Consider the following 15,872-nt stretch of genomic DNA (forward strand, 5'->3'; position numbering starts at 1 on the left):
TAAGTATACTGGGCAAAATCTAGAACCACTAAAATAAATGAAAGTTACCCCCTCCAACTGTTTTTTTACCATTTATATTTTAATCAAAAGCAGTATTTTAAAGACTGTACTATCTAAGCTGAATAAACTGAAATCACTGAAATACTGATGTTAGAAAACCAGGAAGTCACAATCTGACAATAAGACTTCAAGGATTTTTGCATGGCAACAATGGATGCCGTTTTTCTTGAAACATTTTATTTACATATTTCTCGTATAAATCTTTCTAGATGCACATTTTTATTTTAGTTACAAGTCTGCATTTTTTTTCTAATTAGCTTAAGTTACATCTGTGTGCAATTTCTACTTTCATTGTTTTACTGGTATTTTCTATTCTGACTGCTTTTAAAAGCTTCATAATGAGAAATTAAGATACTATTACAAAAGTCCAAGTGAATTCTGTATTAGGTTGAATGCACATACCTGTTAGATGCTACGGTTACAGATAAAAACATTTAAATGTCTGTTAATTACTGTTCTTTGATCAAGTATCATCTCTTAATACTGTCTTTGATGCCTGCACACGTACGAAAAGTAGAAGTCAAGACAGAAATTACTTCTTCCATTCACTAAACATATTAAACATATTTAAGTATTTACTATTCACATGGGTAACAGTTATGGTATACTAACCGTACGACTAAATGTATAGTATACATCTCAGAGCTAAAAATGAACACCAATAATGAAACAGAACCAAAACAATTAGATGAGATTAAGTTAATCAAACCCCACAGGTTTATGGTCTGAAAACTATTTAGAACAGTTCTGTTCTTTTTTACTGTGTAGCATTAGCATAGATGTAACTAAAAAGACTTCCAAATTCAAAGACGCCCAATCTCTCTGATCAGAGGAAAGGTATGTAAAAGCTGCTATATGCGCATATGCGCACACACTAAGATGTAAACAGAAGCGCACTGTAAAGCAGATTCAAATTCTTCATCACGCACATTACCAGAATAGTCAAAATAAAATCAACCAAAAGTCTGCCCTCACAAACACAAGTGCCACACTGACTAGAATAAGATTACAACATTTTAAAAGGCATATTTTACCCTTAGTGAAAGAAAACTGAGATATTCTTGCTAATAAAGCAAACAATATAAAACTCATTTTTGCCTGACTACAATGTAATTTCAACAGCAAGAATAGTCCAAATGCAGGAAGAAGTATGTGTTAACATATGCAACATTGACATATAATCTTCCTGGCTAGTGAAAATCTGAAGAAGATATATTAGTGTTGTCGACAGACCGTTAGCATGTCCCACAGGATGAACTTTCAGCAAGGCGTGAATCTGAACATGCTCAAGAAATCAGTACTTTACAGCAGAAATACAATCGCCATTTAAACCAACTTCCTTTTTTAGGAGAGATTGTTTTAAAAAATAGTGACAGGAAAACTAGTAGATGCCTACATTGCTTTGGTTATCTTGTTAATTAAGCCTCTAATCCAAATCCATCCTATTCTACTGATGTTGCAGTCAAGAGACAGAAGAATGAGTTAGGTTCTCTTAATCACATTTAACTTCAGACCTTCACAAACGACCAGGATTCTGGTTATCTAACAGGTCACAGAAGTAATGATAGGTAATCACTTTTTTCCCCTGCAGAAACCTCAGCTGAGTAACCACACAATAATCATTAACTTTCTAACATTTATGCAAGATAGTAGAGTTGGTAAAGGGAAATTTGGCTGTCATCAAAATGCAGCCAACAATGAGCATTATGATAGCTTCCCAGAAGGCATGCTCTGGACTTTCAATCAGCGCAAGATTGCTTGTCAACAAAATTTGGGATATTTGCTATAGCAGAATGGAAGATTGTTAGTCAAGAGAAAATATTAAGCATGTTAAGCATGCAAGCACATACTGCTTAACATCTCTGTTCTCCTACAAATCTAGCAACTATGGATGCTTCCTCTACACATTTCCTTCCCTATGAGACTGCTTCAGTAACACTAATCATTTGTCCCATTACAGCCTGTTTTAAGATTAATTTACTGAAAAATGAAGGTTCATACATTGCACTTAGTTTACTATATTACATTGATTATCATAAGCTATCTGCTTTTACTTCCTACCATGTCTTTTCCACTACCTTTGGTAAATACCTGACTGAGCTCATGACAGATCACATAAATGTTCAGCTGATATATTTCTGCAGAAGGTCAGATTGAACCTACATCCATTAACGAAACAGCAAATTCTCTGAATAACCATGACAAGTACACTCCTTCAAATACACTGGGAACAGGGAGAGTGCCAGAGAGTCTAAAAGGCTGAGATAGGATCAAAATGGAAACATAGCAGAAAGCCAACAGAAGGAAAATAATTATTTTTACCCATGTTCACCATTAAGTAATTTATGACTGCTTCTAATTTACATAGAGCATACTGGTTAATGTACTTCAAGTTCAGACACCAGTAGAAGGAGACATAGAATAAATCAACAAAAGAAATAGTAACAATTCACCCACATTGGATGTGATTCATTTAAAACATCCAAAGAAAATCAAGTATAAAGTTGAATCACCAATTGCAGATTGTCACTGGCTTCTAAAGTAGTCTTACTTTTAACCTCGGAAATTTCCTAAAGTTCTTTTAAGAAGTAAACAAAACTGATCCGAGTGAAATTGTCTACTTGGATTTGAAATGGATTTAGCAAAGTTCCACACTAGGAGCTCTTAAAGAAAACCAACCGCTGTATTTTAAGGGCAGAAAAAAATCTTACAGTTAAAGAATTGCTTTAATTATGAGAAATAAGTAATAGCAATAAATGCTTAGTTTACTCAGTAGGAAAGAGTCACCTGTGGTGTCCTATATGTTCAAAAAATACAGAAAAGTAGGAGGCTAGTGTAGTAACAAAATTTTCTAATACTACTAAGCTATTCAAGATAATGAAGACGAAAGCCAATGCCAAATATTTACACCAGGTCCACATGGGATACGGCATGACTGCGTAATAAACTGTCACACAATATCCAGGTTAGACAATACAGGTGTTGTACATGGAGGAAAGCATTCTAACATCACTTCACAAAGACAACAAAGGCCTCCTTAAGGTCAGGAAATATAATCCAGAGATATAATAAAAGGTTTTGTGATAAAAAAATTAAATAGTCTGACTAAACTGAAAAAAACTCTTTAGAGCAATACAAGATGATGAAAGCGGAATGATTTATTCAGAAATAGTCTGAGCATTCAAAAACCATGACCCAAAGCTATGTTTAGAGCAGTAACAGCTTGAGACTAATTTTATAACGTTTCAAAAAAATCCACCAAAATCTTCTAAAAAAAACCCCAACCCTAATTACTTCTAAGATTCAGAAAAAGGTCAAAAACATATCAAGAGGTAAACACTCCACAAGAAAGACTTAAAAGAATGTATTCAATCATTTCTGAAACAAAATTATCAAATCATTAGATTAAGGGGAACTTTAAAAGTCATACAAAATATGGGTTAAGCATTTTATGATAAACACTGAAGTAATTAACTCTGGAATGACTATCATGAACACCTCCAGGATATACTGCACAAACTTTGAGGAATTAAACACTAAGTTTTTTTTCTAATATTCAAGTTCCTTTGGGCTCATGAATATAGTACTCGATTACAGATCTACCTTACCTACACACACTGTTTTGCATTTAACGAGCATTATCACCTTAACTATTTTGCCTTTTCTGCTTAATCAAGGGAAAGAGTGCTAGTAAAACTGAAATGCATAAGTACATTTCATTGACAAATCTATGGAAGGAACTAAGCAACAGTTTACGAAACCATTGTGGGTAGATCATTTCAAAGCCTTTCAAACTCACTTTAAGTCATAAATCGGCCTTTGGAAAATCTCAGAGGTATGTATACATGTAAGATCTGGCACACTTGTAAAGTTGGAAGCCTGCTAGTAAGAGTGACAGATTTATTATAATAGTTCCAAATGGCACATTAAAGCTTAGACATTTTTAGACAAATATTTCCTCCCACCATAATACTTTCTTTAGATCTATGTTCTAAAGTTTAGTTGCATGGTCAGGAACAATGAAACAAGACCAATAGATCTCACTTTCACAGAGGAAATGCAGAAACTTCACAATTTTTTTCTAGGAATTTTTTTCCAGGAACAAAATCACTTTGGTTTTATTTTTGGTGTCTTTGTTAGAGAATATAAATAAGAGTCTTGTTGAATACTGACACCATTACTCAGGTTTTTTCCTAGGACAGATTTAATTGTGAAGTACCTTCTATTAGCAACAGCAGAAATAGTTACACTACTGCAGCAGCATAGTTGCACAGTTTTTCTTAAAAAAACCCCAACAACCTGCAATTTCCTTTAAAACTCTCTGGTAGAGAAGCTTAACTTTAAATATGAAGGAACAACTTTTATTATTCTATAAGTGGACTCACCTGTACTTCACACTTTGGAGAAGAGTTCTGATGTACTGCATTTAAAGCACCACGAGCCTGCTGAAGTTGCTCTTGTAACTGACAAATCTTCTGATCTTTTCCAAGTAACTGATCCTGAAGAGAGGCACAGCTTCGCTGCAGTTGAATTTCACTTGTTTTAACAGTTTCAAAACATGAAGTCAATTCATTATAAAGCTATGAGAGGGGAGAAGAGAAATAACAGGATTAAAAATAACTTCAGTGAAGATAGCCATATAAATAGAGAAGGAAAGAAAGTATAATTTCAGCAACTTATCCACAAAGATCACCCTCTCTTTTTTACATTTTGACAATTCTTTCAGACATCTTGGCCTCCTGCCTCCTGTCAAGCTCTATACATTTGAAAGTAGTGATTGTAATAATCACTGAAATTTAAGTCTGAAAGAAGGTTTTTCTAGAAAAACACAACTTACATTACAATATTATCAGTTTCAGTTGCTTCTTTATGGCATTTGTGACTAGAAATGGACGCCTAAAAATCAAGATTTATTTTACTTCTTGAACGGTTCATATAAAATACAGAAAATACAAAAGAAAAAAAAAAATCCCTTACTGAGAATAGCCAAAAAATTGAAACATCTGTCCTGGGAATGAAATTAAAGGAGTAAGAATACCAAACACCATCCTTGTCTTTTATAGAGTAGTTTGATCTTTTAAAACTAACTTTTTAAATATAGCTTGGATAGCAATACAGTGAATCCACTAATGCTCACTGCATTTTGCATGAAGTGTAAAATGGTTGTTTAAATAATTATTCTGTAGGAATTTTTTTGCATTAACTATAAAACCCAGAGATTATATTAGAATTTCCTATCCCTTGCTATTGCTCAACTGTTTTTTCTGAAACAAGAATATTGTATATATTCTGCAATCACTTTAGAAGAGATGCCACACACACAAAGAATTTCTAGAACAACATCTAAGTAATAACTAGCACTACATGCCACCTAACTGACAAAAAGAACTTATTCTGCAAGTATAAAAGAACAACCACCCCATCCCTCCGTTTTTACCTTTTTTTTCAATATAAAGATCTGAAAACTGTTTAAAACAAAAAGAGCTTATTAAAAAAGTTTTAAAAATAAACCTGTAGTTGAATAACAGTACAGATTCTGAAGGAAATACATAACTTTACATCTTTACTACCTAAGCATACATTCCTCTCTCTCTCCATTTCAATCCTTCATTCCTTTTGTCCTTTTTTCTCAAAATAAACAATATTCCCTCCAACTACTTATTCTACCATATAATAATCTGTAGAAGGCATGCACATACTTGTGCAGCTGACAGTTTCCTTCAGAAAATCCATTTCTGTCATTCCAACCAAAAGAAACTAAATATGAAAATCAGAACTTCCAAATCTATCAATAATGTTTGTAAGTACAAGGAACTGACACAAGTCATTTTACTTGTAAAAACATTATTTTACTCTTCATTTTACTTTTTGTCTTGTCAGCTTTACTTAAATGATACACTTCTTTCTCCTTTTCATCTGCTTACATTGCTTAGAAGTTAAAGCCTTCGAAAAATAATCACAACTTTTAGATTTGGAAACTGTCTACCTAACACATTGTGAGAAATTTGGAAACAATAATCTCCCTTCCCTTCCTTCTTCCTATCATTTTTTACTCCCATGGGCTCTCAAAATCCAATTAGGACAAAGTAAATTACTTCTTGCCTATTTCCAAAGCAGATCAGAGATCATGACTCTCAGGCAAAATTAATTCAAAGTCCAGATAGATTGATATTTTGAATGACTCCGAGTTTTAAAAATTAAACTTTTGCATGGAAATTTCTGTGCCTACTGAATCCTTCTTATATATTTAAGAAAGCTTACATCACCTGTAGAAATGCAAGTTCAAGATTAGCCAATGTCTTATGGAAATCAGTAAGTATCTCATAGGAAAATAAACAGTTCATTTATCAAAACCCATGCATTTTTAGAGAAAGTCCTTCCAAACGAATGGAACATCAAGACACAGTTACTTCCAGCTATAAATATATAAGCTCATTAGCTAGATCATACTGGTACGACAATTTGCTGGTTTTATGACTAGCAGCACTTAAGTGGTTGTAATTATAGTATCTGAAAGGTAACATCCTAGTAAGATGAATGGAGAACATCAAAAATATGATGCTTTTTTCTAGCTGGCAGCCACATCCCCTAATGTAGCTAATGGGTATTTTTGGTAGTCAGCATTTGTCAGGACAAGACAAATAGCATGTCTTTTTACTTGCATAAACTTTTCCAACCTTTCCTGCTTTGAAAACAGCAATAACAAAACACATACATTTCAAGTATAAAACTAGCTATGTGCATAAAACCACATTCACATGATTCATCTTTTTACACTGAAGTTTTTTGGTTTTTTTAAACACCACCAATATATGAGTTTATAGGAGTCAGATTTTTTTTTTCCCCCAAGGTATTGAACATCAGGAAATTTCAAAATGAAAATAATCTGTATGAAATGAAATAGTTTTATCTACTGCCCACAGATAACTAGAAGAGCTTCCAAATTTACATTTGGCTCCCTATCTTTTCTTTTATGGCCACACGCTCTTTTGTGCATTAAATACCTGCTTAATGTTTATATTGGATTATTTAGGGGGTTTCTGCTCATTTCTGACCCTGTTTTACAAGAGGAATATTTAATCACACTGCAGTAAGCACATTCCTGAACATACAGAACTGTACACCACAGTGAAACAGGTCTACCATTAATAAAGATACAGAAAGTCAGGTGTAGAGACAAGACGTAAAATGGAGATCAGAGGACTACAGATGGAACATTGGGTAGAAAACCCAAAAGAAAGACAAATGTATTGTAAATTATTTATCTCAGAACTAGTAAGCTTCACGAGGAGTGAAATCTTGACTGTACATAAATGAGTGGTTACACCTTACATGAATGTAGTAAGACATTTACCCAGGAACAAGAGATTTACTCACGGAATTGTTTAATCCCCAAGAAGAGATATAAAAAAAAAAAAAAATTTATGCTTACAAGATAGAAAGAAAAAGGAAAATATTTAAAATCATTCTTTATACATTTTAGGAAATTTGGTAGTTTAAAAAAGAAGGCAAGAAAAGGCAACAGGCAGGGACACGAGACTGCTCTGCAAAAACTGTTGCACTGAATGTATTTTCAGAATCTCATTCTAATGCCTTAGAGCTGTCCTTTCTCTGACAGGCAACATAGACTGTTACAGGTGAAGGTACTTAAAAACAAATAAAAAAAGATTAAAAGTTTCTGAAAGCAGTACACTATAATAATTTTAGTCAATATGACACAAGAGCATTATTTATCAGTCAGGAAGGAAAAGTAACTTAGCTGAATTACAAAAAATAAAGTATCCCATATTTCTCAGCTACCCAAACAATCTTCTAAATTGATTTAACTGATTTTACCAGAAAACACTTTTTGCTAGATCTTTGAAGAGTTACTTAAAACAGAAAACTTCATTAGAACAATAGGTGTGCTTAATGTCATCAAGTAACCTAAAAATGCCAGACCAAAGCTACAACTTCCAGGAGAACCAAAAGATGTGACTTTAATGCCTGCTCACATGTGATAGAAAATATTTAACAGCCTGATAATGGTGGGGTGAGGTAAAGTACTGACATACATTAAATATGTGCGATGGCAAAATTAAGTTAGGTCAGAGCAAGGAAAGCTGAGGAATTCCAACAAAACCCAGTAAAACTAAATAATTAACCCATGCTATCTATTGTTTTGCATGTTAGCCAGAATCATAGTGTAACTGGAAAAAAAACTGCAGAGTGAAACAGTTGACAAAAATGACCAACACTAACATTATACAAGTGTGCAGGATTTATTTTAAACTAGGTTTAGACTGCTCCTGTGTACTGAATGCCAATTAATGTCTGGGACACATTTTTGGTTCCAAAATAATTTCCAGTTCCATAACCCAAAAGGCATTTAGTTAATGGTCTCATACACTTTTCTATGATATCAACTAAAGCACAGAAAGTGGGGACATCCGGGAGATTTCTTTCAAAAGTATACTCCTGTGAGGAACTAACAGTAAGGTAGATCTGTTAAAATGCAACAGTAGCCTACTATATACACTGAGTGTACAACAAATATTCTCCTACATTAAATCTGTAATCTAAATGCTCACACCCTAAAAAACAGTGTATTACAGAGACCTGAGTAAATGAATCCAAACATACAGTAATATTGAACATATATTAACGACACAGATGAAGAAAAGTCTACATTAAGACACAATAAAACTATGACAGAAACTATTACAGCACCATTGCAGAAATCCAGTTACAAGATGTTTATGAGAACTTTAAAAGAACAAAGGCAGAAATCAGCTGGAGGAGCTCTAGGGTGAAACTGAAAAGGCGGTCCAGACAGACTATATGCTGCACATTTGTGGCATTTAGTTTTAAAATGGAAAAGCAGACGTAGAGTGATTTTTTTAAGATGAGAGACCATGAAGCTTACCTATGCTACAAGAGAAAAATGTCAGACACAAGCGAGAGGTTAAGAACAAAAACGAAAGAAAGTACAGAATGGATGTAAGTAACATCAGATAACAGGCAAGCAAGAGTCACTAGTATAACCTAAAACAGAAGACATGCTTTCCTCAACTTTATGGTAGTATGTAATTGCAAATACCACGGTTGTTTTGCAAACCATGTAAAATGGGTAACTTCAGCAACATACGTTCTCAAAAATAACAGAAAAGAACATAAAAGAAAAGGACATTTCTGTCTTTTTTATTAGTGTAACTACTGCAAAAAAAAACTGATGAGTGTATTTACTTCAATGAATCCAGTACTTCCCATTTCTGGGCTGCTTTTTTGAACATATAAAATTTTTGACACATTTCTCTCAGAAATACTGTGTTTATCAGCCACAACTCCTCTGTGAAATGCTACCAAATCCTATTTAGATTTTTCTCTCTGTATAGTGTACTGTCAGAGAACATTCAGCAGGCTTGTGAAGAACACCAGTCCTAGTTAATGCAGAAAAATGTTAATAATTCATACTGCAAACGGTATTGTTTAAAATCCTCCATTGTGGGACCAATCTGATAATACACAAAATTCAGATAAATCATATAATTCTAACTCCGATCAAAATTGGCATTACTCACAAACATATTTAAGCAAGCTTAATCTTAAGATTTTTCTTCCTTTCTTGGTGTACAACTCCTTTTGCACTGTCTCACCAGTTTACATGATTTCTTTCATCTACAGCTCTCATATTGTAAAAAAATATTATCATTGCCAGAAACATTAAGACAACGGTTTGCAAATATTAGTGACAGATTTAGAATTATAGATTATTTATAGTTCTAATACTTAAGCAAATACTTAAGCATTCTGCAGATACCAATCTACACCATTACACACAGGAACAATAGCACACTAAGAATATCAGTATGGCGTTTTTCAAGCACGAAAATTATCACCCGTGAGTGCAGAGTTTAACGTCACCCTGAGAGAACCAGAGTCTACCCAGGATTTCTTCAACTTTAACCTATGGGCACATCTGATGCCAAAATCTACTTGCTAGCATGTGACCAACTGTATTGGTGTTTGGTATACAAGAAATAAACAGACTAACCTAATCAACACGTTTCCCAACAAGAGAAAACAGTATTAGAGCTAGAACTAAAGTGTGAGATAATCTTTGTTAAAGATCTGAGATTCTCACAGCTTTCACAGACGAAGTGGACTACAAAAATGATGATTCATTATTAGTGATGTGGGCTTCAGCATATTTGACTGGACAGTTTTTCTCAGCTCTTTCCATGTGTAAAAGAACTTATGTTTTTCACTCCAATTTGAGGGAGAACTTTCATTGTTACTACCATCTACACATCTATATGGTTTTAGCTTTTATTTTGTGAATTTGTGAATTTAATGCTGCTTGCATAAAAATAAACGTATTATATGATTTTTAACTATGATTAAAGGTTTTTGCAGTCACAAAAAAGACTAGAAGTGGTAAAATTTAACCTTAGGATGGCAAAGCCAGTAACTTGAAATTTTTATTACAATTTCTCAGGCTTGAAGGAAAGCAAACTATTTCCCCACACTGACACCATGAGAAGGACTAGCAAAGGCAACTGCAGGCACAAAATTAACCGCAACATCCAAAAATGTATCTGACACTACCTTATTTTTATCTACTTTCTGGTGCACTTGATGCAGACTTCTGCAATGCCTCATAATTGAAAAACTCTTACTGTGTTTTCTAATTATGCCAAAAATCTAACTACTGAGCAATGCTTTTCTTCATCACAGACATGTGCTGTACCACTATCCACAGTATTCTCTATTTGAGAGCTAAGTTCCAGGACACAAATTACATTTTCCTATTTAATGACAAATAACAGTATTTCCACTTCACTAAAAGGGCCTTCCAATAAGAGATTTTTAATCAGTATGATTAACAAAACTTAAATGCCACATTAGATCTAGGGAAAGTACTGTATTATAAAAACAAAGGCCCTAAATTGTAAATTTCAGAAAACTGTGATAAGCTGGCTAAGGAGTTCAGAATCTCTTCTTGTCTTATTATCCCTAGTATTGATTGAAGTCTCTCCACCTTGAAATTGTTGGTGAGGACAAATCTATTGAGTCTCATTAAATCCAGCACAGGAATGAAGTCCCCAGAGCATTTGGGACCACTAAAACAGATACTATACATTTTAGAAAAAATATTCCCTATCCTTGAGAATGAGAACTGCAGCTGCAATATGAAATAGATACCAATTTGTTTCCATAAGTGCTGTAACGTAAAAGAGTTATTGTAGAACACAGCACCCTTAAAATTTGTACTTAAAGAAAAAAAAAGGTAGTAGTATGTCAAGTCAACACATCTTGATAAAACAGATTTACCGATCTTCACATGTGTATGCTGCCCACTACAGCTAGACTTGGAAGAGAATTTGTGGTCCTCAATGGATTTACACATAATCCAGTGCAAGTTCATGACCTTGATCTGGTTTATCAGAAATGGTTTTTGTTTTACTCAGTCTACCGTTTCATGCTACACATTAACATCAGCACAAAAGACGGTTCTTCCTAAATGGTAGACTGTTAAGATGAACTTGGAATATGTGAGCCAACCACCTCGCCTGAGCTATAGCATGTACTGCCTATCTGACCACTAACAGAGAGGTCATTGATCTTGCTGTAAGGGACAATATATCACTGGATGTACACACTGATAGGCTCAATGCCATTTGGAGCAGTAGGAAAATATTCCTTTGTGAATATATTTATGGAACAGCTGACACAACCTTATCTAGCTGTTGCAGCTTGCATATTATTAATGCATGGAAGACAAACAGAACACACATTTGTCTGCAATAGTTTGCCTTTCTCATTCAAGTGAAAAATAGGCATTTGTATTATTTTTATAGATGCTGAGGCCTGCTGTGACTTCAGTAGGACTGCACATCTTGTGATTTGGAAAATGCATGTTACTTTGAAGCAACTGCAATTGGGTATTTTCTACAGTTGTTCTGATCAGAAGTATAGAACAGGACTGTCTTGATAAAGGAACTCCTTTTCCCCTCCTAAGTTCTCTCAGCTCAATTTGCCACAAACATCAGTAGATCTATTCAACTGTGACTTAGGGAACTCAACTTTTTTTTTTTTAATATATACTTTTTTTTTTTAACATATCTTTATAAAAACCAAAAAGAACAGAATTTTTCCAGGTGCATTAGATATTTTGGTATTTTACAAAAAGACAGCTTACCAGTTCCACAATAGTAATTTGTCAGAATATTTGAGTTGACTTTTGCTGGTTTAACAGGCAAACCTTACTCCTCCATGTAGGAAAAACACTGAATTCAACACCTCCAAACCAGCAAATTTTAGGGTCATCTGTGAGTTGGAAGTATTCGGCAGCTATCAAAAGAAGGCGCTTATCTTCAAAACCACACTATTCTTGTTCTTGTTGCATGATCAGCTAAGCAGAAGTCTTAAGCTCTGCTAAGACAGACCAAGAACTGTGAACCAGCTTTCTGAAGCAATCCACAATTTTGAGCCAAGCCCAGTTTAGAAGCGGCCTGCTGCTATAGCTATATAAGTATACCCACCAATTTTCCATAATACACAAGTAACTTATTATAGCAAAATTATTTTTCATAGGACAGGTTAAACTCCCAAACTGAAGTAATACTAGCAAAATCACTATTGTGCAAGGTAAAGTGACGACTATAAAGAGTTTTGTCATGCTTTGAAACAGTGTCATGAAAACCCAGTTTTATTTTCCTTCATATGTTGTAGAACTAGTCTGGAAGAATAGGGTCTTATAAACACTGATGAGGAGAGTTTATATTATCTTCACTTGTGCCTTTGGTTTTTTTATTATTTTTTTTTTTTATTGAGTGACTCAAAGGATCTCTTTAACACTTACAGAAGCATTGACTGGAGAATGAAAAATGAAATAGCAACTCTTGATACCTACATTCTGTATTTTTTTTTTTTTTAAATTCTATAATTTACTTTGTCTTGACCCAGACAGGTAGAACTCTCCCCATCTTGTACGCGTTCTGAACAACTTTGATGGAAGTTTACCTGTAGCTTGGCTGCGCTACTATTGTAGTGAATAAAAGACTTAAAGTCTATCATCACCTCAGTCAATGATGAACTTGCACAGAGTTAAGTACACAAGAATGTGCTGGACACTATGTGCTATAAAATGCTAGCCAAACACATCTTTAGACACCCAGTACTGATTCTGGCTTGACATAGGCCTAGCTTCACAATTTTATGACAAACTGCATACTCAAGTAAGATGATAAAGGGAAACACCTGTTTTCTGAAAAAGCAGTGACAGTACGCAATTTGAGAAAACAGTTCCAAGATTGGTAGAAGTTACATGAAAGTTGTATACACCAGTTCTTCCTTCCCAATGTTTCTAAAAAGGAAGGAAACATATCCTCTGTATTTCTTACAGATTGAAAAACACATCCATACAATTTGTTACACTCAAAAAAGTACTGAGTAGTGCATATGTGACAGTTCTTCAGAGTTAGCGTTTTTCCTGGCATTCATCAAAAATATGAATCTGTTCTGTAAATGTTAAATATAGTTAAATTGTTTTGGATTAGTTATCTATTTAAAAAGCTATTATGGCAGCAATTTCTCCAGTTAATTTTGATAGAGCAGGTTTTTGCATCTTAAACCAGTAAAATTGTTTGAGATTCACACAAATACATTATTTACAAGTGAAAGGAATTTCTTCTTGTAAATTACCCAAAACAAATTGGGAGAATTTAGTGATTGAAAGCTCTAGGAGAGGAAGAAGAAGAAAAACACAGGTAACACAAAATTACATAAAGAAATTTATATGCTTGGCAGTTCGCTCCTGTTTTTCTTCAGATGCAACTAAATCTTAATTTTTAAGGCTCATCAATTCAATGTAAGCAAAGGGCCATATATGCTGGTATGTAATTAGGCCAACAAACTGTTACTCTGCCAACCATATTTTGGTAACAATAAAGATCCAGAGATCTAAAGGATGCAGCACTACACAGTGCTTTGATTAGTCTGTCCATTGATATTGTACAGATGGATATTAAAATGAACCCTGTGATCATAAAGCAGAATGACATACTTTTTGATATGATGTTGTTTCAGCTGTGTGAGCATCTTCTTGGTCTTTCAGTACTTTTTGTGTATCAGTATTGAGAGCCTGAAGCTGCTTTATCAGCTCAGCCTGCTGTGCTGTATGTTCAATGTTTTGTCTGTAAAGATTCTGCAGCTGCTGTAACTCCTTCCTGTGCAAAACAAGCAATAAAGAGAAATTAAGAAAAAGAACAACAATGACCTCCGTTAAACAATTGTGTTCAAATAATTTTATTGTAGATAATGAGCTTCCTATTTTCATTTATATTTCTGTCAATTGCCTTATAAACACTAGAAGTTACATATAAAATATTTATCACATCCTCTTGTGAAATATCTACAAAACAGTTAAGTTTCAAAATGGAATGCCTTTCAATTTCCCTCTAATGCTCTAACTGCTCTAAAATAAATGGATTTTCACTACTGCATCAACACTTTCTAATCAATAGTCAGTTAACTCTTTAGCAGTTAAGTGTCAAAATGTAAAATATTTAGAACACATGGACTGTAAAATAAGTTGTTTGTTTTTTTATCAGAACTATAAGAAAAAAAATAGACGTTTTTCTTAATTTGCAAAGTGTGCGTAAAGCAAGTCTCTTTTCTGAAATGCATATACTCCCTGTCTGCTGACAAATTACTTTTTGTCTGCAGGTATAGCATACTGCAACGACTATAAGCAAAGTAAAACTTTGGTGTATACTGTATAACATAACAATAAAAGCTCTATAAACACATTAAAAGGAATCGTGTTGTAATGCAACCATAGGATAGATCTACTATAATAAGTCTGCTTGAGAATTTTACTGTAGTGCTGATAGATCTCAAATTAAGGCGCAAAGATCAATAACTACTACTTATTATAAACAGCGATTAAAAACTTGGAATATTTTCTGTAACACGTTAAAAGCTCAGATGACTCCATTAATCCCTTTTATATATTTTCTACTTAATTCCCTGTTTAATTCACAAGCATATTTCACACTAGTATTACATACAGATACTGAAATATAAGTTTATCACTCCAACTGACTTTCTTCCTTACTTCCTCAGAGAATTTTCTCGGTGACCTCCAACACACATGCAACTTCTCTGTGCCTAGAATTATCATTAACAAGAGTTATCATTACATTTTTGTGCTACTGCTGGAGATGTCCAGGCAAATATTAGCATACAAAAGGTAAGCAGCAATACCAGCTTCATTGTGTTTTCCTGAGAAACCACAGAATGATGAAGAAACCATTTTAAAGGAACTTTCCAAAAAACATTTCTTAAGACCTGTGCCTCTACTTAATATGTTGATTATTTGTTAAAGATACAATATCTCTATAATTATATAAAAACTGAAATTACATGTACCACAATAGCAGTCAGACAACTGAATGTTGTTAAAAAAGCACTATTTAAAAAAGCCTGTTAACAGGCCAATACAGGAGAAGACTTAAGGACATGCTTACTTAACAGTATTTAAATCCTACCTTTCTCAATGAGATGTTGTTCATTTTGAGAAGCTACCTTACAGTAGAGGTGCATTAGGGACTCTTTATGTAACAAAACCAAAGTGCAACTGCAGAATGTACTTCATATGTACTAATTTAATTCTGTTAACAAGCACAGCAGCAGAAATAAGGACATAGCAATGCGTTAGCACTTTCCAGCAGGCCTTTTACATCAGCCTTTTACAACAGGCTTCCAAACAAGCCCTTGCTTCATTTCCCTGCTGTGAGTATGCAGTAGAAAATGACACATCTTTGCAC

General features: G+C 33.9%; 1 protein-coding gene across 9 annotated transcripts in view; it reads right to left on the reverse strand.

The window, feature by feature from the left end:
* Nucleotides 1–15,872, reverse strand: part of CNTLN (centlein) — a 198,954-nt gene that overhangs the window by 118,640 nt on the left and 64,442 nt on the right. For 8 of the 9 annotated variants that reach the window (XM_030004482.2, XM_030004480.1, XM_030004477.1 and 5 more), the window contains 2 exons: nt 14,108–14,270; nt 4,446–4,640 (listed from right to left, as the gene is read on the reverse strand). In XM_030004482.2, the coding sequence (XP_029860342.1) occupies nt 4,446–4,640; nt 14,108–14,270 (358 nt within the window). The remainder of the gene's footprint in view (nt 1–4,445; nt 4,641–14,107; nt 14,271–15,872) is intronic. The other variant, XM_030004483.1, reaches the window with a different exon arrangement.

This window comes from Aquila chrysaetos, chromosome Z, assembly GCF_900496995.4.
Source record: "Aquila chrysaetos chrysaetos chromosome Z, bAquChr1.4, whole genome shotgun sequence".
Taxonomy (NCBI): Eukaryota; Metazoa; Chordata; class Aves; order Accipitriformes; family Accipitridae; genus Aquila; species Aquila chrysaetos.